Raw genomic sequence first — 21,959 nt, 5'->3', positions numbered from 1 at the left:
TATTTTTATACACTGTCAAAACATAACCTCATTCCCAAGCAAACGCGTCATATACGTAAAGCCGCACTTTGGTCTAATTGCTGTGTGATTTTTATTTCTCCAGTTTTTATCATTTAAATTCGAAACGGTAAGTTGGATTTGGTTTTAAAATTTCATTTTGATCGCACTCCAATTGATTTGATATAAAAATTTGATGTCTGGATTTTTAAATTTTTGGTTACTCAGCAGTTGTTTGCTAGACAACACCGCATAAACAACAATGGACATTCGCCCGAGTCATACGATTTACATCAATAATCTCAATGAAAAGGTGAAAAAAGATGACTTGAAAAAGTCTCTGTACGCAATTTTCTCACAATTTGGCCAAATTATGGATATTGTGGCATTGAAAACGTTGAAAATGCGTGGCCAAGCATTTGTCATTTTCAAGGAGATCTCCAGCGCCACAAATGCGCTACGTACAATGCAAGGATTTCCATTCTATGACAAACCAATGCGAATCGCATACTCAAAAACCGATAGCGATGTTATTGCTAAAATAAAGGGAACATTCAAAGAACGACCGAAGAAGGTTAAACAACCCAAACCAATTCAATCCACGGATGAGAAACGGTATGTTTGCTTTTTGTTCACAACATTTATTCGGTGGTTTACCTAAGAAATTGAAGAAAAAAACCTATTTCAAATGTTTTAAATATACCAATCAAAATGTTTTTCTATCTTTACAGTGAAAAGAAGAAGAAGGCCGCTGGTGCGGCTGATGGTAGTGTTAATCCAACTGCTGAACAACCACCAAATCAAATTCTCTTCTTGACCAATCTGCCCGAGGAAACCAACGAGATGATGTTGTCCATGTTGTTCAATCAATTCCCCGGGTTCAAAGAAGTGCGTTTGGTACCAAATCGTCATGACATTGCGTTCGTCGAATTCGCCACCGAGTTGCAGAGTAGCGCCGCCAAAGAGGCATTGCAAGGCTTCAAAATTACTCCAACCCATGCAATGAAGATTACTTTCGCCAAGAAATAGATACATTCATCACAGGGGGGCACTTTAAATAATCGACAAACAACATTTCATCGATATTGTTTTTCTTTTCCCTTTTCATTTATCCAAAATGATAATTTTCCGCAAACAATTTACTGTACTATTAATAAACCATGCAAAAGCATTGCACCTCGCTTAACATGGTGTAGTTTGTAATGCCTTTTGATTTTAAGAACAAAATACCCACCGCCGATGTGTTTTTTTTTCATTCATCTCAATTTTTTAAAATCGACATAAATGAGAGCTGTGATACTTTTACAAGAAGCTAAGAAAAAATACAAAAACAGATTGAGTTTCATTTTGCCCGGCCACATTCAAACAACATCCCCAAAAACTGACAAGAGCCGTGGATTTTATTCCGCTTTTTTTTATAGCTAGGTATCGAACCTCTGATTTATTCGTCATTTTATACAATTGTTATGTGCAATATCTTAAAAACATTCCACTTTAAAATGGTTTGATCGTAACATATTCTTTCACAGGAACAAATCTCTCTTATTTCATTAAATTTTTTTTTTCTAAAAAAAGAGAAAAAAAAAATAGTAATAAAACCTATGGAATTGCGAGCGCCAATTAAATTTTCTTTTTAAAGAGAGCAAAATAATAAGTGAAAACAATGAATTTAACAGCTTCTTTTAGTTCAATTAAAAGAAAGTGGGAAAGGAAGAAAAAAAATTCCGAAAACAAGAGCAAAAGAAAAAAAAAATGGATGCAACAGAAATTTACAATTTCAAGCTACGTAAATGAATGTGTTGATATCGTCATCATCGCGACGCATATACTTGTGTTCGATCAACCATTCCAACTGTTCTTTAATCATTTTCTTTGATGGCAAAAACATGTTTTTTAAAATATCGATAAGCTCCACTTGAAGTGTTGAGTTGTTTAATTTTTTGCGCATTTTCATGATGCGAATGATTGCCTCCTGTGTTCGCAGGATACGCAACTGAACGATGGACTGGTTATCTTCTTGCTGTGATCGTTCAGTGCTCAACTGTAGACGACCGATTAAGTTAATTTTGCCGCGACGCTGAATTTTGCCATTCTTCACAATGACAAATTCTTCGTTAATACGAAATTGAGTATTTTCTGCGAAGTCTTTCGGTTGCTGTGCAACGGGCTCCATCAAAATGACTTGCTTCTTAAGTTTGGGGAATGCGGCTAGTGACCAAAGGGTGCGCCGCAATTCGGGATCGGGTAATTCGGTAGCTAAGCGTAGATTTTCATATGAGATTTTTTCATCCGGTCGCTGATTCCATGCAAATAATACGGCCATTTGAAATGTTGTGACATCCAAATCGAAGCGACCCATTTCATTGGTGAACGTAATGGTCCCGTTGCTCATGTGATGATACCACTGCAATTTACGGCCGGCATGTTGCCGTTTGTAAAAATCTTCCACCTCGGGAATGTAGTCTTCGAGCTCGAGCGGCAAACTAACCGAAACCCGTTCGGTGCATTGTGCCCAGGCGCCGGCATTCAGGATTTTTATGTTGATCGCATCGTGACGAGCCGTCGACGCATGGAATCGAGCATTGAGATCAACGCTAACCTTGATATCTTGAAACATTCGCGCTAATTTATTTACATAATCAGCCGGCATGCCCACCTCACGCAACCATTCGACCATATTCTCCTCCTTTTCACTATCGGCACTTGAATCCAGAATCAAACTGAAATTTAAAATTCAACAGGAAAAACAAATTGTAAAAATAGCACCTTGGAACACAAAAGATTGTTTCTAGGAAACCGAAACAAAAAACTAGAGATAACGAAGACGTAATTTAAATATATCAAGTCAACTAAAGTGGCTCACCGTCGAGTTAAATGCGCTTTGTGATACAGCATGAACACGTCTTTGTTGTTCACGTATTTTAACACAAGTAACACGTCCTTAAGTCTGCTTTCAATTTGTTCATTGGTCAATCGTTTGCTGAGCGCCGTCTTTCGCAGCAGCATATCGCAATAGTTTGCCAGCAATTCGGGGCACTTGCTTTCGGGTGTGGTGGATTTATTCGACCGCGCCACAACGGATGACGGTAATTCGAGCTTAAACACAGTGGTATCATTGACCACCGTCTTGAATGCCTTGTCTCGGGCAGTCAAAAACCGTGGATCATTATTAAATGCATCTTTTACTAAGTCACTATAACGACGGAACAACTCAAGCAAACGTTCCACATACTTTTCCGAATCATTTGTGATGATGTCAGCGGCCGACACCATATCTTGTAACCCATCAGAAACGATGTGATTCTCTGGAAATGGATTAAAATATTTTAATTCGTCTCTTTTCTACGTGTCTGGCCAATTCTTTTCCATTCAATGACAAAACTTACCTAAATCATTGAGCATCGGTTCGACGCCATCAGTAACGCGGTCCAACAGACGAAACATAAGTTGTAGCCGTTCGGTGTCGCCCGATTTGATCAGCGGTGTACATTCGGCTAAGAGTGTTGGCAGTGGATCTTTTACCAATACCGATACACATGCTGATTTCAATCCATCAAAACTGCTTGGCTCCAAGTATCGCTGCGCTCTGGCTTCTTCTTCGCGCAATTTTGTATCTGCATAACGCATGAACGCTTGCACCCCATGCGCCTGCAACTGTTCATGGGCTTTCAAACGATAAAAGTCTGCGGTTGTTTTAATATAAGCTGATTCAAAATTCTCTCGATAAATCATCAGTCGGTCTTCTTGGTTTGAGCATAAATTAACGTAACTATCACGTACACCAATCACAAGTTGTGAATCGAATGCATCACCGATTCGTTCCGCTTGAACTAGTTTCATTGCGGATTCTTGTAAGCGATAGGTGATGTCTTTGAAAATGCCATCATTCCAGAGATTTAGCATTAGTTCACGCACCAGCGTTTCACCGTGTGACGAATTCTTTTGCGATGAACTACTGCCACTACCACCGCCACCTCCACTCGTGCTATTCGTACTGTTTGCCGATGATGATGATGCGGCCACACCCGATGTAACTGTTGAATTTGAGCTATTACTTGGACCTTGATTATTATTTGACGATATCTGTTGTTTACTCAGCTCCAACTGACGAAATGGCGACGGCAAATAGTTACTTTGCGTAAAAAACTTTCGCCATTCAATAATGTATGCATTTATCAGTGCTTGCTCCTCACGCTGTGCCATTATATTGACCTGTGCCTGTTTTATATACGCTGATATGTCCTCTTGTAGACTATCGTATATCTTCGAACCACCTTTGTCAACCCAAAGGCAGATCAAATGTACTCCATAGAATAAATCTTGCCATTCTGCCTTTGACACCGATTCCTGTTTTAGCAGCTTCAATACGGTCGGTCGCAATGATGGCCAATGATCCTCAAACGAAACTGTGTCTTTTCCCTTTAGCATCTTTCAACCAAACACCGAAATCGGTTGCCTACACCAAATAACAACAGAAAAAATAAAGTCACAAACGTAAAATCCAAGTTAACAATGACCTTAACCCACAACACAAATTTCGCTGACTCTACCGTTTTCTGTGTGTGTGTGTATGTGTGCTGTTAGCAATGGTTAAAATTATCTAATTAACACGACGAGATAGAGAAAGAGTGAAAAATATTACTCACAAATTAATTTATCGTTCCGTTTTTGGGGTATTATTTTGTTGTGAAAAAGTACTTTGTATTTGATTTTATTTTATTTTGTTCAATTTGAAGCAAAAACAATTTCAATATTTACAACGAGTAAACCTGAATACTTTCTGTTGATTGATGGTACTGTCTTGGTTCGTTTCAATATTTTACTTAAAATGTGAATTCGAGTGAATGTGTGTTGATTAATTTGTTGTGCAAACGAAAAAGAAAACAACAAAAACGAAAGCTTGTTTCACATTTGACAGCCATTAGTGATTTCGTTATACATTTTTTTTTTGCCAGTAATAAAGAAGCCGCTTTGCAAAATGTCAAAATTAGAAACTGTCAGCTCAGAATTGTACGCACACACACAACAATAGGCTCGCACCCGTCACACACTTTGTACGATTGTATGTATTTGTACATATACATACAGTGCGAGTCGCAGTAGCGCTGCAATCATCACATACAAAAAGTCAAAGCGCTGAACTAGTAGTATGACAACAACAAAATTCATTTGTAACAAATATGTCGAAGTGAACGCGAGTGAAGTACACACGTCGCAATGGATTTCGTATTGGTCATCACATAATTTGTTTTCAATATTGCAAATTGTTTCATTGCGAAAGTTGTTTTGTTTTTCTTTTCTGTGTCAGTTAGACAAGTTTGTTATTACATTGGAACGCGTTTTATTTTGAAGAGTGAGCGCGCGCAACAGGAAAAGAAACAATACCAGAAATTATGATACCGGTTAGTTCACGTGCATTCATGGCAATGCAAAACTTGACCATCGCTGAACTAACAAAATGTGATGAGAAAGAATTGCGATCGTTGCTACCGTGTTTGGTGCGTATGGCAACGTTGAAACAACTAGATAACACAAAAGTAACCATCGATTCAAAAGCACAAATTTTATCGCTTCTTGTGGGCGTCGTTGAGGTGAATAATATTGTGGCTTTGCTGCAAATTGACTTCCATGAACTGGAAACAGACATCCGCAAAGAGCAACAATTGAGGTAAATTGTTTTTCTCTTCTTCTAAACTTTCGTCACTGAATGAAAATGTTTCTAAATCGGAAATTCATTTCTATGCCAGACAAAAGATTGGAAATTCGAGCCAAGATTCAGCACAATTGCATGGCCTTCAGAATGGCGTTGCTCTGGGCTTTGAGCGTGCAGAAATTACACAAAAAGTACGCATCGTTCTATCGGAATTGTTCTACATTCAATCACAAATTTTTGAGCAAAACCAGTTGAACACGATTCGTGGACCAAACGACAACATTCAGAAGCAGTCTGAATTATTTGACAATGACATCTATTTGGAGGAAATTACTCACATCATTTGCATCGCACTCGCTGAACTGCCATCACTTTTCAATATACAAGAAGTGATCGAAACATTGCTGTATGTTAATAATGGCAGCACCATTATTTGCTGGATCGTTGCAAACATGCCCGATTGCTTTAAAGAAGGTTAGTTTTTGTTATCGGTGTGACAAAGCGAACCCGTCATATCTCCGTTGACGTTTTCTTTCATTTTATTCATTCGATGATATCAACCAAATAAAGCATTTACCTTTTGTTTGGGATTATAGTTGTAACAGCACTGATATCGAATGGCGACGAGGAAACGGCAGAAGGAAGACTTCGATCGAATGCGTTATATGCATTATGCGATATGAATCCCGGTCAAGCCATTTCCACTCGAACTCTATGCGTTGAAATGGGCAAAATGCCATCACTTATGCTGAAGCTCAGCTTGAAGGATCCAAATGACTTGGTAAAAATATTTCATCTAAGTCATCTAGTTGATTGAAAATTATATGAAACTAACCCGAACTCCAATTATTATAATTTAGATTGCCTTCGTCTCAAGCTTGCTACTGGGAAATGATCAAAATACCCGATCCTGGTTCTCATTGTACGTTCGAACAAGTCAAAAGAGGAAAAACGATGCGTTGCAAGCAATACGTGACGAACTGTTGAAACAGCTGCAGAATATCTTGAGATCATCTCAAAATTCCCATCTTCCCGACGAGTATGTGATCCAAGGTGCTGCCATTCTACGGTTGTACTGTGCATTGCGCGGAATTGCTGGAATAAAGTGAGTTATCTAGACGTATACTTAGAATTTCATCGAAAAAAACTTCGAATATTTTTTGAAATTTCCATCTGATTTCTCCACTGAACACAGGTTCAACGACGATGAAGTGTCAAAAATTCTGCAATTGATTACGACAAAAAAGCCTACGCCGACGGCATCTGGCATTCGATTTGTATCGATTGGTCTATGCATGTTGATTGCATGCCCATCGCTGATAATGCAGCCCGTACAAGAATCAAAAGGAATCGAATGGGTGCAATGGTTGATCAAAGAAAAAACGTATCTCAAGTCAAACAGTGGTGTGAGTGCATCATTTGGTGAAATGTTGCTTCTGATGGCAATTCATTTCCACAGTAATCAAGTGTCTGCCATTTGTGAACTGGTCTGTTCGACGTTGGGCATGAAAATTCCACTTCGTCAAAACAACACAACGCGAATGAAGCAAATTTTCACACAAGAAATATTCACGGAACAAGTTGTGACTGAACATGCCGTCAAAGTTCCTGTGACACCCAATTTGAATGCAAATATGCTCGGTTATCTGCCGGTTCATTGTATACATCAACTGTTGAAGTCACGTGCGTTCACCAAGCACAAAGTTCCAATCAAATCTTGGATTTACCACCAGATATGCAATAGTTCGACGCCATTGCATCCAGTTTTACCATCGTTAATTGAAGTGTACGTAAATTCAATCATCGTTCCGACTGCAAGGGGACCCATTGAGCACACTCACCAGCCGTTAACCCAAGAGGATATTATTCGTGTGTTCCGCGATTCGGTGATTGGAAGTGGTTTGAGTAAGGTGAGAAAAATTGATGAGTTCGACGCCAAATTGCCGGCATTGATGAAGATGGAAAGTGGTGCGGCAAAGAAAGGCGATGATTCCGATGGCAAATCATCACAATCCACGGAAAATGTTCCCACGGACAACAATTTCAAATGCACATCAAATACAACGTCACAGCTTTTGATTTTGTACTATTTGCTTTTGTATGAGGATGTTCGACTGAGTAACATGGCGTCATTGTTGGCCACTGGACGCAAGATCAAAAGCTATCCTACAGAGTTTTTGAATGAACTTCCGATCAAATATTTGCTACAGCAGGCCCAACGCAATCACAACGATTTCAGCGGCTTGTTCAGCCCATTGTTGCGATTGTTGGTAACACATTTCCCGCATTTGTCATTGGTTGAAGACTGGATTGAAGACGAAACGCAGCAAAAATCACACTATTCAAAGGTGCACATTCAATCGTTTCATGTTTTGGAAGCGTTTGAAGAGATTGACACATGTCCATCGAAAGTCATTAAATTGCTCCGGTTAATGCTGAAGAAATCACCGTCGGATATTTGGCCACTGGCCGAAACGTTCATTCAATACTTCCGGCGCACATTGAAAGATACCGTGCCACGCCTCATTCAGGATCTCTACAAACAGGTTTGGATTCGCCTGAACACAGTTCTACCGCGTCGACTGTGGAGCATGACAGTCAGCGCGTTGATGCCTGAAGACATTTTGATCAAAGCCAACCTTATACCACCGAAAGAAATGACCTTTGATCCAATGTTAGTATTGAGATGTGATGAACGAGTGTTCCGATGTCCAGACGCGCTGGCTATCGTTCTGCGGATACTACAAGCCAGTTTGGCTGCATCGAAAAGCCAATTGGCCCGACACATTCTGGATAAACCTCTGCAACAAGATCGACCAGGCCAAATTCAATCGGAAGCAGAACGTGAGGAGCTACGAACGGCTTTGGTGGCATCACAAGAGAGTGCAGCTGTTCAAATATTGCTTGAAGTCTGCTTGGAAACGGATGAAGACCGTTTAATCGTTGGCAGAGAGTCGGAATTGCGTGAAATTCGCGGTTTGATATGCCAGTACATTCATCATGTATTCATTTCGGAGCCATCAATGGCACGATTGGTGCATTTCCAAGGGTACTCACACGATTTGCTCGAGATGACTGTTCGTGGGATACCATCGATGCACATTTGTATGGATTTTATACCCGAACTGCTTGGAATGCAAGAGATGAGCAAACAAATATTTGCCATCGATTTAACGTCGCACCTATCGCTTCAATACGCCTTTCCAAAATCTCTGAGTTTGGCCAAACTCTGCATAAACTCCTTGTCAACGCTGCTCGGATTGCTGTCATCTGACACACGCATCGAAATGTTCCGATCCATTTTGCCGTCGTTGGCACGATTCGCTCAAGCATTTCCACCATTAATCGAAGAATGCGTTTTGATTTTAATGCAACTGGGCCGACTTGCTGATGCTCAATCATCATTGGGACGATCCATATCACTGCCATCCTTATCGCTGAGTCCATGCTCGAAAATACGAGTTCAATCGAGAAAAGCACTCTCAGTGGATAAAATGATGGACGAAATTCGTGAAACTTTCGGCAAACTACTCGATGAAGCCGTATTAAAACCGAAAATCTATTAGCATAATTTAGTGTTAGACAAATAAGATTGATTTCATCACTTGACTTATAAAATAGATTTATTTTTTTCATTTCTGAATAAAGCCACATTGAAAATAATTACAATTTTTTTGCATGATTTTTCCATGGAAATTTCGCAATTTTGCTCTCACACCAGTTATTCTTCTTGCGAAGAGCGGTAAATTCATTTTTTGGTTCGATAGCATACAATACGGCATTTTTCTCGCGATATTTGAACAATTTATTTGGCTTGACTTTTTTTGGTTTCCAGCTTTTCGTTTCCGTCTGCTGTAATATACTCTCGCCATCGATAGAGACCATTTTCACTTTCTCTTCATCGTTGTACACATCAGGCTCAACTATTCGCCGCTTTACTTCAAGCTTCTTACCCTCAACTGGCTTGTCATTTATTTCGGGTTGAAAGTCAATTGCTGTAATCGGATCGGTATCACTCAGCAAACGAACACAGCCAATTTCATCTTGGGCAGACTTTCTCTTTTTACTCTTCTTTGTAGATACCTCAACGAATTCAATGGAATCGTTAATTTTCTTTGACATTTTCTTGTAAACAAAATCTTGCATGGATTTCGGCACATTTAAATCGGATTCGCTCTCGTCGTGTTCGATGTACCTTTGTGATTTCAGTGTTGTGACGGAGGTTTTATTTGGTTTAATTAGCTCGCATTTTGGTGGTGATGTGATGTCTTTTAAATCTTCTGTCGATGATTTACCTGAAATGGATAGAATGTAAACTCATTTTCAAAAGGGGAGAGCAAATTCACACAACATACCCTTTGCAAACATGCCATCGCTGATGAAGCTTGTGTCGACTGCCTCCCGCAATAAATCCAGATTTTCATCTTCGGAATCAGATGATGAGCTGCTCATTGTTGCTAAATCTTTTGTATCTATGGGCTGGTATCTAAATCCAAACAATGTAAACACATGTGTTTTGAATCCAAGCGAAACTTCAGCAATTTTGACAGTTCCTTCGGTTTGACATTTGAAATTCTTATGGTTAAGGAGTGTGAACTGTTTTGTGCTATGAATAGAAATCGTGTATGAAAAAAAAGATTTTTGTATAAGTAAAACGGAACTGATTCATCATTGTATTTAAAATTTGGTTTCCCAAGAATGAATTATAAAAAGAAGCCTTGCTATCGCCTGTGAAATACATTATTTGCCAAAACAGTAGAAATAAACAGAAAACATAACCTCAACCATTGCAAATATTTCTTGACCGAATCATGTTTATTTCGTTGTCGACCCGGAGTATACTCAATAATATATCAATAAGATCAATGCACAAAGCCACACGTACTTGTAGTACCCTTTCAAAGAAGCCAGCTCTCGATTTCAACGATATCAAACATCCGACAAAAGTGCCATTGAAACCAGTCATCTCCGCGGATGCAATCAAACCAGAGAAATTGAAAATCGACAAAGACACCATTGAACTGCTGATGCGATTGTCTCTGGTCAACTTGAGTGACGAGTGAGTAATTTATTCATATAAAACGCTGTTTATAATTCATTTGAACTATTTAATAAAATCATACTTCCATATTTGCAGAGAAGCATTGCGAAATCTGCAAGACTCGATCGAATTTGCGAGTAAAATATTGCACATTGACACCACTGGCTTGGAGCCGATGTACTCTGTGCATGAAGATCAGTACATTGAATTGCGTGACGACGTTGTAACCGAAGGCAATATTCGTGAAGACCTATTGAAAAACGCGCCCGTCAACGACGACGTTTGCTTCGTTGCGCCACCAGGAAATATTGCAGTGGAATTAGAAGAACAAGAGTTCAAAACCACTTCACAATAGAATGCAAAAAATGGCAACCAAGGTGTTTTCCAAACCAAAATTGCTTAGCGAATTTTTGGGAATCTGTAGAAAGAATAAGTACTTTGCCGCAACTGTAGAGAATAATTTGATTAGGGATGTAAAGTTTTTGGATCATTCGCCGAATTTGCAAGCAAACATCGAACGGCAATGGTTGTTCAAGAGTGAGGAGATTGAGAATAGCTTGAAAACGTATAACAACGACGAGTTTTCGGAGTACGGAGAGAATTTATCACTGTTGGAGAAGCATTCAGTGGTTCGTAAAAGAGATCGACTCGCAAGGTCCATTCCGTTTGGCTTGATTGAAATTGAGAATCATGACAAACCGATGATCGTTGGAGGTGGCAGTACTGAAGATAAGACAATTGGTATTCAGCTGGAAAATAGTCCAAAGCTGTTGACCTGCTGGTATTTAGTCAATGACAAACAAAGCCAAGAGTACTTCTATCGGATCCAACGTTTGCGGAAGATTTGGTGGATGAAGGTAATTTATTAGGTTTTTGATAGGCTGAAAATTTCCTCTGGAGGAATTAAATGTTGAAAAATTGAAAAATGTCTTTTCACTTATCCCTTGACAGTATGCAGCCAACCCCGGACGTTTTGTAATCTCAGAAGTCAAACAGGATGATGAAAAAGACACTAAATCAGTTTCGATCAAAGCAACTTACCCATTCGGTACGATTGATATTGAGAGTATCGAAGTAAAACCCCTAGATTTGTCAGAATCATCCACAGAGCCAAAGACTAAAACTTCTGCTCCCACCAAAGTTATAAAAACTACCACAGTTTCTGAAGTAGCTGTTATTGGTAATAGATTCAGCGTTTTGTTGTTGTTTTTGAAATATTTAAATTAGTCGATTTTTTTCATTTTAGAAACTGTTCTGGATAGTATTGACGCTGGTGACTTTGGTGAAATGTGTCTTCATCGGAAAATTGCTCCGTATCAATGCACTGTGTACAGCATATCAACCGGTTAGTCATAGTTTGAATTAATATCTTCATATATGTGTATAAGCTTCAGGATAAAAGTGATATTTTCGCCAGAAAAGAATTAAAAATCATGATTTTTTCCTTCAATTTACATTTTCAGATCCATCAATTTCAAACGAACTGAAGGATTTATCGAAGTATGTTTCCTTGTTACTTGAGCAGTCACACATTTCCATTCTGAACTCAGATGGCTGTCAACTCTCCGATAAATCGGCTCTTGAGCAGAAATGCAATGAAATGGATGCGATTGGTGTTCCATACGGAATTATTCTGGATGAAGACAGTTTAAAAACTGGATTCATGAAACTCCGTAATCGTGATACCACTCTCGCCGAAACTATTCACATCAGCTACCTGAAAGATTACTTACCCCAAATATTTCAAGCATAAGATCAATCGTTCGATATCTGTGATTTACAATTGAAGGCTTACGGAATAAACAAGAAAACATTACCAATTTCTTGTTTCTTGTACAATTTTTTTTTATAAATACAGATGTCACAGCAAACCAGTTCCAGTATTGAAAAATGTACGAGGTTTATTTAGGAAAGAAGATTTTTTAATTGGAAATTGCTTCTTTGAAAAACACCATCGATCAATTTCCGAAATTCATAAAATGTTTCAAGATTTTTATCAAAATAGATTATGATTTTTTTCAAACAGCACCTTCTTTCTCGACACAGAGTTAAAATTGTAAAACTGTTCAGAATTTGCGGGCTTGGCAGATTTATAGAGAGAGAAAAATCAGGGGATGTATAACTAAAAGCATTTTGTTTGTTATTTTCTTTCAGTTTTAATGATATTTTTTTGTACTTTTTTCCTTTTTTCTTAATTACTATTTGCCATTTTTTTTGTCTTGAAAATTGAAAATATTACAACTATGGACAGTGTAGCACACTGAATGTGATATTAAACAGTTTAAAACTTCATCATTTACATCTTTGAATAATTCAGTTATGGTAACAAAATTTATACAAATACCGGAACCATTTTAGCCTCGACTCACCTTGAATTGGTCTTTCACTTTGAAATTTCGATATCAATGGTTTTGAATGGGCCAACGATTTGCTTTAGATTCCATGCCGGATCGATCATATGGTTTGTTTTGGCGACGGCGAATGCTCGACAGAATTCACTGTAGCTCTCGATGAATCGAAGCACACAGATGAGAGTGATGGTGGTAAGTTCGCGACAGCGACCAAGCAAATGAATGAGACCGTCTGGGTCAATTCCGTAATTTTCTCCATTGTGAAGGAAAATCATTTGCAATTTATTCAGTTTTGGACACCGTTGGGCCAGGCGAATGAAGAGGAATGTATCCATATCATCGTCCACCGTGAACTCCAAGTCAGTAACGTTGCGACAACGAGATGCGAACTCGACGCAAGCATCGTTTAAATATAATCCCTTAATTTTGGTTGACTCAAGAACGGGCGACGAAATGCCAATGGTGGTTGGATTATCATTTGGATCGTTGAGCATATCCCAACAGTGAGATAGTGATAGCATTCGTAGACTTCTGAAGTTTGCATCAGACAAATAGGCAACGGGTTTCCAGTTATTAATCGTAATCGTCAATTGTTCCAGATCAGGGAGGTGGTGTGCCATAAAATTCAATAATTGTCCATCAATCAGTTGAGAATTATCCACACGCATACGCAAACTGGTCAATTGGGGATTTGAACGAATGAAAAGCTGCATATGCTCAACATTCATTGCAATATCAGCGTCGGTGAGGTGACGTAATGCACAAAATTCCTCCGAAAAAAGGCCCGAGCAGCGCAAAATCAACTTGGTAACATTTGGGAACCATCGATTGAGTTGAGCAATTTTTTGCGGCAACGACAAATCGTAGATGTTGAGATTGGTTAGATTGGGAAATGGTCGACGGATTTTGTTCAATGTATCTTGATCAACGCGATCGAAAACGATGTCCGTGATGTTTGAATCGCAAGTTTCGAAAATCGCATCGGTGATGGACTTATTGTATTGGCAATCATTATGGGCGTCATACAAATCAAGCTTTTGAATCAGTTTCCCGAAATGCTTGATAATATTCATTGAACACTCAAATGTGCTCGAATCACACTCATCGTATCCACTCTCAAACGGATTTTGAGCGTAGTTTCTAGCGAACGCATAGCATGCCATTTTCAGGAATCTTAGGTTTGACTCAGCGATATTGGCCAAATCCTCTTTGGTCAGCTTGAGGAAAATCGGCTCGAGGCAATCATCATTCAAATGGATAATTTTTATCACTTCATTTGGATTTTCATCCTCACAATCCGAATCACTTTCCATCTTTCTTCTTTTTTTGTTTGGAATCGCATTTCCAAACGTTACATCTTGAAATGGCCAATAATCCATTGGGACGACTGATCCTTCTTCCATATTTGTATGTTGGATTACTTGAGATTTTGCTGCAAACAGAAAAAATCACAAAATTAGGACGGAACAAAAACCATATAAAAAAAATCGTTATCGTTGTAACGAATTGTTAATAAAAACGAAGCACAAAAAGTGAACGGTGAAGAACAATGCGGGGAAGACTTTCACTATTTGACATTTTTTCAATATCTCCTTCTCTCTTTCTCTCTATTGCTCTTGTAATTAGGTTCGCATATGTGTGAGAAAGAGATAGCAATATGCCTAATAGTATTTTTTTCGTGTTTCCCTTTTTGCGTTTCAGGTATATGAAGGGCAAACTAAACAATAAATGCTTTTGAAATCAATTTGAATTAATTCTGACCCTTTCAATTATTTTGCACTTGTTTTTACATCAATGCAGCATCAACTACTTTGATCGATTTTTCCACGATTGTTCACGCCTGAATCATTTTCATACTCTCTGCGTAAATAAAGAAAATTCAAACAAAACTGAATGTGAAACATTACCACCACCATTCACGTGATAAATTGAATTGATTACAGCACACATAAATATTACGAGAGAAATATTTTACGATGACATTTAAATGCCAATGTTTGTGATAATGTCGCAATGAATTTTGCACGGAAATTTCCACTTTCTACACTCACCTCAACTGATGTTTTTCCTAAAGTCAATGTCGAATTTCCAGAGGAAAATTTGACCCAAACGATTTGTAAAGCAGATTTTGGGAGATAAGAGCAAAAAATCAATCAAAATAATGAAAAAAATCGAGTGAATAAATAGTTCATACTTCCTTCTCTGCTGGCAAAATTGTTTTATTTGTCAACAAAAATAGAAAAAAGTCATAGCGCTAGCTGAAAGTATCAACTGTCTGTCTCTTTTGCGCCAATGCCATAGATAACAAACAGCTTTTGAGGCAGGTTTCCGTGTTATTGTTTAGAAATGTTGTTTTGATTTACCAACATCTGTTTCATATAGAAAGCATAGGCTTTTTAAAGCCTATTCACACACTAATCGTTGTAGTAGTACATTGACTTCGATCAAATCAATTATTTTGTTATTTTCAATGGGATTCAATATGAAATTGATAATTTTGTTTCAAAAATGTCTTCAAACTTCAAAATTTGTGGATAACATTTTTCAATTCTATTTTAAATGAAAAAAAATATCAATGAGAATTGAAAATGTTCCGCTATTTTTTCGTAGGGTATGTTCGCCAGTTTGACAGTTTGCTATGACATTTGTCTGCCTAATTAAATACAATAGTTTGAGTTTCAGAGATCGATGTTTTAACTTCGGTTTTATCCAAATTTGCATGAAAAGCAGCGGTGTTCAAACTGACCTTCCGCCACAAAAGTGTAGTCAACCTAAAATGTAGAGTGAAATCAAGTGCTTGTCTGTTATCATTAATAAATTGGTGGTGAAATCAAAGTGATAACCGGAGTTTTTAATTGACAATTGAATTAAAATGTAAATATAGATTTTTTGATCGAGTTGTTAATGGTCGAACGGAAAAAAAGTCACTCGCATACTATTGTCGCCTTGTCATAAATATTTGTATGAGTTTTATTCCTGAAATGAGATCGAAATCAATAAATTATCGGCTACGTGACGATACTGTTTGTCCTGATTAGATACGGCATAACGTTCGAATCATATGGAAAGAACGAAAACTATTTGACTGAGTCCAAACAGACTTTTCATGAAAGAAGATTAAGAATCGATTAAGTAAATCCATTGTAATGGACTTTTCAATATACTGATTTGTTCTGTGTAGTATCAGGGTCGCCATAAAATATGAATTGCGTCACAAAGTGGAAGCCAGTATAACCTGTTTGCAAAACCACCATCTGAGGAGAGACGTTGAGATGGAATAAATGAGTCACGCAAATATTTATCAAAATACATAAATCGTTCACCAATATAATATTGTCGTTCACACATCATGGAATTCGCAGTAAACCATTCACCAAGAGATCAATGCAATTTTGTTTCAGTAGAAATCGAGAATATAATTTTGATAGTCATGCTTTGCTTTACGCTGCTTCGTCATTACGAGAGATATTGAATGGGGGGTTTCCTCTCATTTTTTTTTCTGTGAATTCCATCGTATACACGCGAGTAAACGGCGTCAATTTCTGTAGTGGGAAAATCCAGAGCAATGCTACAAGTTGTTTTATATACACATTACACATACGCCGTTCCTTACATAACTTTGCGTATTCATTCAGCTCGAGGTATTCTTTCGCTGCTATGTTTTGTCTCCTCCGTTTTATTTTCTGTTGTTGGAATATGAGCGATATTTCAAATAAGAGCGGCATAGCTCGACACAATCCGTTCGCGTGTATTTGTTGTATATATACGACATCGGTGGCAACGGTACGATTTTGTTCACGTTGATTACTTTAAGTGTTCGCTTTGATCATTAGTCAGACTTTCATTTTTCATTGAATCGGTTGTTAGAGTGTGCTTCTTGGATCTCGAACATCATAATCGTTTTACAATTGTGCCTGTCAATCACACAAAAAAAAAATATTTCAAACAATTATTGAGGGAACAGTGCGTTGTATCATTTATCTATTCTAAAAATAAAGAACAAATACGATATCGTTCTGATAAAAATGTTGTAAAGATAAAAAAATAATGCAGTACTTCCTGTGAATTTCAACGAATCAACCGCAACTCTGCTGTTCTCCCACAACAATTTCCGAAAGATTTCATTCCATTGATTTTATTTGAATACGCAGGCTGTCAAGTATAAAACGACCAATTCATTACTGCGTATCCCACAGGCAAATCGATATATTAACTGGATTTAGTTTGTATTTGAATCAAAGTGTTAAGCCTTATCGATTCCGATCCAGTGTATCCAGCAGCACTCCACTGTTTTATCGGTAGGAATACAAATAGAAAACCCTTTCCTTACCACACAGTACAATTAATTCACACATTTCGGATCCACTTCACGCATATAGCAACAAACCGCTTCCACAACCGACAATAATTGGATTTTTCAAATTCAATATGGGCTCAGTCAATTGCAAGGCATTCTCATCGACAAAAACCGTACAGGATGAAGAGGGTAAATAAACCGCAGTTTTTTTTTTGTATTCTTTCATTTATCTCCAAACCACATTTCTCCGTTCGTTTACATACGAAAAATAGTTTTTTTTCTCTTCAAAGAAAAAATAGTGTGTGAGTGACTTTCTTTTCCTACGGACGATTAATTATTTATATGGCGATGATTTATGAATAAAGTTGTCAGTTCCGTGTGGGTTTTTTGTTAATCACTATTCCATTTGCTCGAATTTAACAGTTCCATTTAGCTTGTGACATAAAAACGCAAGGAGAAATCAAAATCCAAACAAACAGTCATACTGAAAAAGAATTGTGTGGACAAAACGAATAAGAAAAAAAATGTTAAGTTTTTTGAGTAAGTAACATCATGGACTCGTGTGGTTGTTTTTTTGCTTGGTTTTTTTTTTGTTTCTCTCTTGGTACTGGTTTTAATGGGCAGAATTACGTTAAGCTTTTTTAATGATTTGCATGACATTTTTCATGCCTCAGTACACAGAAACACAAATCAAAAAACACACGAAGAACAAAAAACGCCATCCAAACGAAGCAGCAAGTGAAATCCATTGTTTTCGGTTTGTTTGTTTTGAATGATATTAAGTGACAACCGCCACATCAATTACGCCAATTTGAGTCGAAACCTATTGTTTTTTTTCATTATCCGCAGTTCTTTTTTATTCATGGGTTTTGCCATTGTTGATCAAGATTGTCATGTTTTGCTTCTTCTTTCATTCTGTTTAAATCGTTTTTCGTAAAATAACGCGTTAATTAAATTGTTATTGATTTTTTGTTTCATTTCGTGTGACTTCATACCATAGAGTGGTGTGGTACCTATTTGAATGTCGTAACGAAAAAAGAAAATAACACATGGATCGAATTATGGTCTCAGTTTTCCAATTTTATTAGCACTACCTTAGCCAATGTCAACGAACCGTTGGTGTTGTTATCGAACAACCGAAATCGTGTACTTTATCACGAATGATTGATATATACGCTCTGGTCACACGCACATTGTATTGACCGTCCAGTCCATTGAGTGACATTGATACTCATTACTCAAACGGATTCAAGCATTTCATTCGACAACATTTAGCACTTATTATTGTTCCAATCAAAATGACCAGACATTAAGACTACCGTTCGAAGTAAAGAATAAAAGAACCCTCGGCCGTCATTGACGTATCTCTTTGTACATTCATAATGGACACAAAGTCTAGCACAAAGTTCAAGTTGAACGAATGACTAATAAATTACATTTTGAATGCAGAAAAGACGTCAGAAAACTCAGATGATTTAAATTTAACATTTAGATTTGCACAACTAAAACGGTGCTGGCTGATTGCATGTTTTCAATATTCCTATTTTGAATTAGCTCGGATTCCAAAAATATTATAAACCATGTAATTTTATACGGTGTTGTCTTTTATATTTATTTCCATTTGGTTTGTTTTTTTTTTTAATTTTTGTTTTCCATCCGATTCGTCCCGCCGCCAAAGCGAGTCAAAACATGCAAATTATTTTTTCTATATTGAAATGCACGGACATTGGAATCCTATTTTCATTGTACATAGCAAATAGAAGTTTTAAGCTGATACAGTCGAAAGCATGGAATCGCTTTTTGGTGGTACAATGCCAGCGATAATTAAATTGCCGTGCGCACGGATTTTCCATTTTTAATGTAGATTGGTTGACACAAATGTGTCACATGAAATGCTCAAGTCATACCACAAATCCCATTAAAACTCGAGAATTTGGCAGGAATTTAAACTTAGCGGGTTCCATTTCGACAACGAATGTATATGTAGTGCACAAAGAACACCCAGATTTTGACATTTCAAGCAAACAAACCGAATTCGAAATAGTTGACCTCACACGATCGTCTGTAATTCAACGAACTATGTACAATGTTGTTTTGATCTCACGTCGAGTGTCCTTGACGTATTAGGTGCATGTTGTTCAGCGAGATGAATGTGTGTATATAATAAACTAAGGTCATAATTTACTACTAAGCCACAAATAAGATTAAATGCGCACATATACAATAAAGTGCGAATTGCATTTGAAATGGAAATTGATCACCAATATTAATTAATGAACGCTCTAACATCTTTTTTTTTCATTTATTTTTGTACAGATGCAAAACCTTACTGTAAAAATGGAGCGGTGGAGCAGCAGCCAGATGCCGATTACGTTGAGAAGATTGTGTGCGAGGAGAATGACATCGGTGAAAATGAGATGAAACAATACGAAATCGACGATAATTCGAAAGTGTTGGTCGTGAAGCAGAACGGCGTTATTTCAGCCATTGGAACGAAATGTTCGCATTATGGTGCATTATTATCGACGGGTGCATTGTCAGAAGGCCGTATTCGATGCCCATGGCATGGAGCGTGTTTCAATGTTCAAAACGGTGATATTGAAGATTTCCCCGGATTAGATTCGATTCCATGCTACAAAGTGAACGTTGAACAAGGCAAAGTTCGTGTGCGAGCCAAACGTTCTGATTTGCAAGCAAACAAACGATTGAAAGACATGGTGAAACGTAATCCAAACAATGACACGACTATCATCGTCATCGGTGGAGGCCCCTCTGGCGGGGTTTGCGTAGAGACTTTGCGCCAAGAAGGATTCGACGGTCGCATTGTGATGGTTTGCAAAGAAAATGTTTTGCCATACGATCGCGTCAAACTGAGCAAAGCGATGGATGTACAAGTGAAGAAAATCGAATTCCGAACACTTGACTTTTACGAAGAGTACGGAATCGAAGCGATGACCGGAGTTGAGGCAACGAAAGTTAACAGCGATGAGAAAACCGTTACATTAAGCAATGGCTATATTATCAAATACGATAAATTGTACATTGCCACAGGAAGCAAAGCCCGAAAACCAAACATTCCCGGAGCCGATTTGAAGAATGTAGTCGTTGTTCGAGAATTCATCGATTCAGAGTATATTATGAGTCAAGTATCGCCGGACAAGCATGTCGTTTGCTTGGGCCTTAGTTTCATTGGTCTTGAATCGGCCGCTTATCTTTGCAAAAAAGTGGCTAAAGTAACAGTCGTTGGACGAGACACGATTCCATTGCGTCACAGTTTCGGTCCAGAGGTTGGTATTCATTGTTCACTTTTACAAATGCATTATTTATTGATAAGATTAATACGATTTGCCTATTAATTAATTCTTCGATTTCGATTGAAATGTATAGGTTGGCGAGAGAGTTAAGCGAATGTTTGAAGACGAAGGCGTCGAATTTAAACTACAATCGGGAATAAAACGGTGCATTGACACTGACGGTGTGCTGACCGCGGTTGAGCTAAATGACGGAACTCAACTCAAATGTGATATTTGCATAATGGGCACTGGTTCGACGCTGTACACAGAATTCCTCAAAGATTCGGGAGTAAATGTCAACCAAGATGGTTCCATTGATACAAATGTATTTTTACAAACAAATGTCCCAGACATTTATGCTGGTGGTGATATTGCAAATGCTCCCGTGTTCTCGATCGGTAATAATTTAGCATCAATCGGTCATTACGCGTTAGCTCAATACCATGGTCATGTTGCCGCTAAAAATATGGCAGGAAATGAAACAGGTTTACAAGCCGTGCCTTATTTCTGGACCACATTATTTGGAAAATCGTTCAGATACTCAGGATATGGAACACCACATGAAACACGAATTATTGGCAGCCTGGATGAGCTGAAATTTGTGGCAATCTTTTTGAACAAAGACGGCAACGTGTGCGGAATGGCATCGTGCCAAAGAGATCCGATCGTTTCGCAGTTTGCCGAACTTCAGTCACAGGGTAAATCGATTCACAAACTTGAACTCGATGGATCAAACGACCCATTCGCATGGACCAAAAGTATTCAACCAGTTAAAGCCTAGAAACTATATATTATTTTTATTTAGCACCTTTAAATAAAGTTCGTTACTCATGAATTTAGCATTTTTTTTTTATTTTTTTTAACTAAATGTAGCCTTTCGCTTTAGCAATTGTTAATGAATAAAACAACTGTATTTTAACGTACGTTACTAAATCAACGTTTTTGTTTAATTGTTTTTCTATTCTATGGCTTTGTGTTGTTAAAAAAAATTCTGAAGGATCGACCAATTGAAAATTGTACATATTGTAAGTTTTTCTCTGTTTTTTTTTACCATTCCATCCAACAATCCATGAGATTTATCGTCATCAAAAATTTTGCATGGCCAAAGTCTCTTTAAGGAATGGCTTATCAATTTTGAAATTTCTAATATTTAAACTTTTCTGCTACGAATTCACAATTATCGAAAGAAGTATTCGCGACATTGTTCTGCCAAGAGAATGGGGTGAATATGAAAATAAATATGGAATTTTTTTTTATTTCTCATCGAATTTGGTTCTATGTCTGCAGCCTGTATAGGACAAATGATGCGAAACTCTCGGACAAAATG

At 37.8% G+C, this 21,959-nt stretch overlaps 8 protein-coding genes across 19 annotated transcripts; 5 read left to right on the top strand and 3 right to left on the bottom strand.

Moving 5' to 3' along the window:
* Window positions 1–8: 8 nt before the first annotated feature.
* On the top strand, window positions 9–1,465 carry LOC129578339 (U1 small nuclear ribonucleoprotein A). Of its 2 annotated transcripts, none has more exons than XM_055466738.1 (3): window positions 9–127; window positions 229–612; window positions 729–1,465. In XM_055466738.1, the coding sequence occupies exons 2-3, from the start codon at window positions 260–262 to the stop codon at window positions 1,024–1,026; spliced, it is 651 nt and encodes a 216-aa protein (XP_055322713.1). In that variant the 5' UTR covers window positions 9–127; window positions 229–259; the 3' UTR covers window positions 1,027–1,465. The 2 variants fall into 2 exon arrangements, with proteins under 2 accessions (XP_055322713.1, XP_055322724.1); XM_055466749.1 differs by having other exon boundaries at window positions 226–612.
* LOC129578298 (cullin-5) lies at window positions 1,396–5,059 on the bottom strand. Of its 3 annotated transcripts, none has more exons than XM_055466627.1 (4): window positions 4,644–5,059; window positions 3,384–4,453; window positions 2,861–3,302; window positions 1,396–2,717 (listed from the first exon to the last, which is right to left on the bottom strand). In XM_055466627.1, exons 2-4 carry the CDS (start codon window positions 4,423–4,425, stop codon window positions 1,775–1,777), a joined length of 2,427 nt encoding a protein of 808 aa, XP_055322602.1. In that variant the 5' UTR covers window positions 4,426–4,453; window positions 4,644–5,059; the 3' UTR covers window positions 1,396–1,774. The 3 variants fall into 3 exon arrangements, with proteins under 3 accessions (XP_055322602.1, XP_055322620.1, XP_055322611.1); XM_055466645.1 differs by having other exon boundaries at window positions 4,767–4,923; XM_055466636.1 differs by having other exon boundaries at window positions 4,756–4,919.
* LOC129578297 (integrator complex subunit 2) lies at window positions 4,987–9,313 on the top strand. The gene is made up of 5 exons (XM_055466612.1): window positions 4,987–5,665; window positions 5,745–6,124; window positions 6,247–6,431; window positions 6,511–6,755; window positions 6,846–9,313. The coding sequence occupies exons 1-5, from the start codon at window positions 5,391–5,393 to the stop codon at window positions 9,214–9,216; spliced, it is 3,456 nt and encodes a 1,151-aa protein (XP_055322587.1). The 5' UTR covers window positions 4,987–5,390; the 3' UTR covers window positions 9,217–9,313.
* LOC129578336 (uncharacterized) lies at window positions 9,256–10,137 on the bottom strand. Its single transcript, XM_055466724.1, has 2 exons — window positions 10,006–10,137; window positions 9,256–9,945 (listed from the first exon to the last, which is right to left on the bottom strand). Exons 1-2 carry the CDS (start codon window positions 10,100–10,102, stop codon window positions 9,314–9,316), a joined length of 729 nt encoding a protein of 242 aa, XP_055322699.1. The 5' UTR covers window positions 10,103–10,137; the 3' UTR covers window positions 9,256–9,313.
* Window positions 10,138–10,231: 94 nt separating this feature from the next.
* LOC129578350 (glutamyl-tRNA(Gln) amidotransferase subunit C, mitochondrial) lies at window positions 10,232–11,046 on the top strand. Its single transcript, XM_055466761.1, has 2 exons — window positions 10,232–10,709; window positions 10,788–11,046. The coding sequence occupies exons 1-2, from the start codon at window positions 10,462–10,464 to the stop codon at window positions 11,044–11,046; spliced, it is 507 nt and encodes a 168-aa protein (XP_055322736.1). The 5' UTR covers window positions 10,232–10,461.
* Window position 11,047: 1 nt separating this feature from the next.
* Window positions 11,048–12,983, top strand: LOC129578335 (DNA polymerase subunit gamma-2, mitochondrial). Its single transcript, XM_055466708.1, has 4 exons — window positions 11,048–11,548; window positions 11,643–11,871; window positions 11,938–12,036; window positions 12,155–12,983. The coding sequence occupies exons 1-4, from the start codon at window positions 11,048–11,050 to the stop codon at window positions 12,442–12,444; spliced, it is 1,119 nt and encodes a 372-aa protein (XP_055322683.1). The 3' UTR covers window positions 12,445–12,983.
* Window positions 12,823–15,485, bottom strand: LOC129578313 (uncharacterized). 5 transcript variants are annotated; one of them, XM_055466695.1, is made up of 4 exons: window positions 15,237–15,485; window positions 15,094–15,110; window positions 14,804–14,902; window positions 12,823–14,474 (listed from the first exon to the last, which is right to left on the bottom strand). In XM_055466695.1, exon 4 carries the CDS (start codon window positions 14,443–14,445, stop codon window positions 13,075–13,077), a length of 1,371 nt encoding a protein of 456 aa, XP_055322670.1. In that variant the 5' UTR covers window positions 14,446–14,474; window positions 14,804–14,902; window positions 15,094–15,110; window positions 15,237–15,485; the 3' UTR covers window positions 12,823–13,074. The 5 variants fall into 5 exon arrangements, with proteins under 5 accessions (XP_055322670.1, XP_055322650.1, XP_055322660.1 ...); XM_055466675.1 differs by lacking the exon at window positions 14,804–14,902; XM_055466685.1 differs by lacking the exons at window positions 14,804–14,902; window positions 15,094–15,110.
* A 202-nt stretch (window positions 15,486–15,687) lies between these two features.
* On the top strand, window positions 15,688–21,565 carry LOC129575666 (apoptosis-inducing factor 3). 5 transcript variants are annotated; one of them, XM_055460008.1, is made up of 5 exons: window positions 15,688–15,916; window positions 17,194–17,340; window positions 17,422–17,528; window positions 19,656–20,626; window positions 20,727–21,565. In XM_055460008.1, coding segments are annotated over exons 1-5 (1,914 nt in total). In that variant the 5' UTR covers window positions 15,688–15,914; the 3' UTR covers window positions 21,414–21,565. The 5 variants fall into 5 exon arrangements, with proteins under 5 accessions (XP_055315983.1, XP_055316891.1, XP_055318733.1 ...); XM_055460916.1 differs by having other exon boundaries at window positions 15,709–15,916; window positions 17,239–17,340; XM_055462758.1 differs by lacking the exons at window positions 17,194–17,340; window positions 17,422–17,528 and adding an exon at window positions 17,763–17,879 and having other exon boundaries at window positions 15,710–15,916.
* The last annotated feature ends 394 nt before the right edge of the window (window positions 21,566–21,959 follow it).

Source organism: Sitodiplosis mosellana, unplaced genomic scaffold (assembly GCF_009176505.1).
Source record: "Sitodiplosis mosellana isolate CC-2019 unplaced genomic scaffold, AAFC_SMos_1.0 Smas_scaffold_1, whole genome shotgun sequence".
In the NCBI taxonomy this organism is placed as follows: domain Eukaryota; kingdom Metazoa; phylum Arthropoda; class Insecta; order Diptera; family Cecidomyiidae; genus Sitodiplosis; species Sitodiplosis mosellana.
Note: the sequence above shows the minus strand (reverse complement) of the source record. Positions and strands in the feature narration are given on the sequence as shown.

What these genes read in the sequence shown, in the direction of transcription:
- LOC129578339 (XM_055466738.1), top strand. Translation starts at nt 260, where the DNA reads ATGGACATTCGCCCGAGTCATACGATTTACATCAATAATCTCAATGAA. An exon ending in CAATCCACGGATGAGAAACG is followed by an intron (nt 613 to 728) that starts GTATGTTTGCTT and finishes CTATCTTTACAG; the next exon opens with TGAAAAGAAGAAGAAGGCCG.
- LOC129578298 (XM_055466627.1), bottom strand. Translation starts at nt 4,425, where the DNA reads ATGCTAAAGGGAAAAGACACAGTTTCGTTTGAGGATCATTGGCCATCA. An exon ending in ACCGATGCTCAATGATTTAG is followed by an intron (nt 3,303 to 3,383) that starts GTAAGTTTTGTC and finishes ATCCATTTCCAG; the next exon opens with AGAATCACATCGTTTCTGAT. An exon ending in AAAGCGCATTTAACTCGACG is followed by an intron (nt 2,718 to 2,860) that starts GTGAGCCACTTT and finishes TTTAAATTTCAG; the next exon opens with TTTGATTCTGGATTCAAGTG.
- LOC129578297 (XM_055466612.1), top strand. Translation starts at nt 5,391, where the DNA reads ATGATACCGGTTAGTTCACGTGCATTCATGGCAATGCAAAACTTGACC. An exon ending in CGCAAAGAGCAACAATTGAG is followed by an intron (nt 5,666 to 5,744) that starts GTAAATTGTTTT and finishes TTTCTATGCCAG; the next exon opens with ACAAAAGATTGGAAATTCGA. An exon ending in TGAAGGATCCAAATGACTTG is followed by an intron (nt 6,432 to 6,510) that starts GTAAAAATATTT and finishes ATTATAATTTAG; the next exon opens with ATTGCCTTCGTCTCAAGCTT.
- LOC129578336 (XM_055466724.1), bottom strand. Translation starts at nt 10,102, where the DNA reads ATGAGCAGCTCATCATCTGATTCCGAAGATGAAAATCTGGATTTATTG. An exon ending in CGATGGCATGTTTGCAAAGG is followed by an intron (nt 9,946 to 10,005) that starts GTATGTTGTGTG and finishes TATCCATTTCAG; the next exon opens with GTAAATCATCGACAGAAGAT.
- LOC129578350 (XM_055466761.1), top strand. Translation starts at nt 10,462, where the DNA reads ATGTTTATTTCGTTGTCGACCCGGAGTATACTCAATAATATATCAATA. An exon ending in CTGGTCAACTTGAGTGACGA is followed by an intron (nt 10,710 to 10,787) that starts GTGAGTAATTTA and finishes CCATATTTGCAG; the next exon opens with AGAAGCATTGCGAAATCTGC.
- LOC129578335 (XM_055466708.1), top strand. Translation starts at nt 11,048, where the DNA reads ATGCAAAAAATGGCAACCAAGGTGTTTTCCAAACCAAAATTGCTTAGC. An exon ending in TTCTGAAGTAGCTGTTATTG is followed by an intron (nt 11,872 to 11,937) that starts GTAATAGATTCA and finishes TTTTCATTTTAG; the next exon opens with AAACTGTTCTGGATAGTATT. An exon ending in TGTGTACAGCATATCAACCG is followed by an intron (nt 12,037 to 12,154) that starts GTTAGTCATAGT and finishes TTACATTTTCAG; the next exon opens with ATCCATCAATTTCAAACGAA.
- LOC129578313 (XM_055466659.1), bottom strand. Translation starts at nt 14,992, where the DNA reads ATGTGTGCTGTAATCAATTCAATTTATCACGTGAATGGTGGTG. An exon ending in TTATCACGTGAATGGTGGTG is followed by an intron (nt 14,475 to 14,949) that starts GTAATGTTTCAC and finishes TTCTGTTTGCAG; the next exon opens with CAAAATCTCAAGTAATCCAA.
- LOC129575666 (XM_055460008.1), top strand. An exon ending in AGCACTCCACTGTTTTATCG is followed by an intron (nt 17,341 to 17,421) that starts GTAGGAATACAA and finishes TCACGCATATAG; the next exon opens with CAACAAACCGCTTCCACAAC. An exon ending in GTCACAGTTTCGGTCCAGAG is followed by an intron (nt 20,627 to 20,726) that starts GTTGGTATTCAT and finishes TGAAATGTATAG; the next exon opens with GTTGGCGAGAGAGTTAAGCG.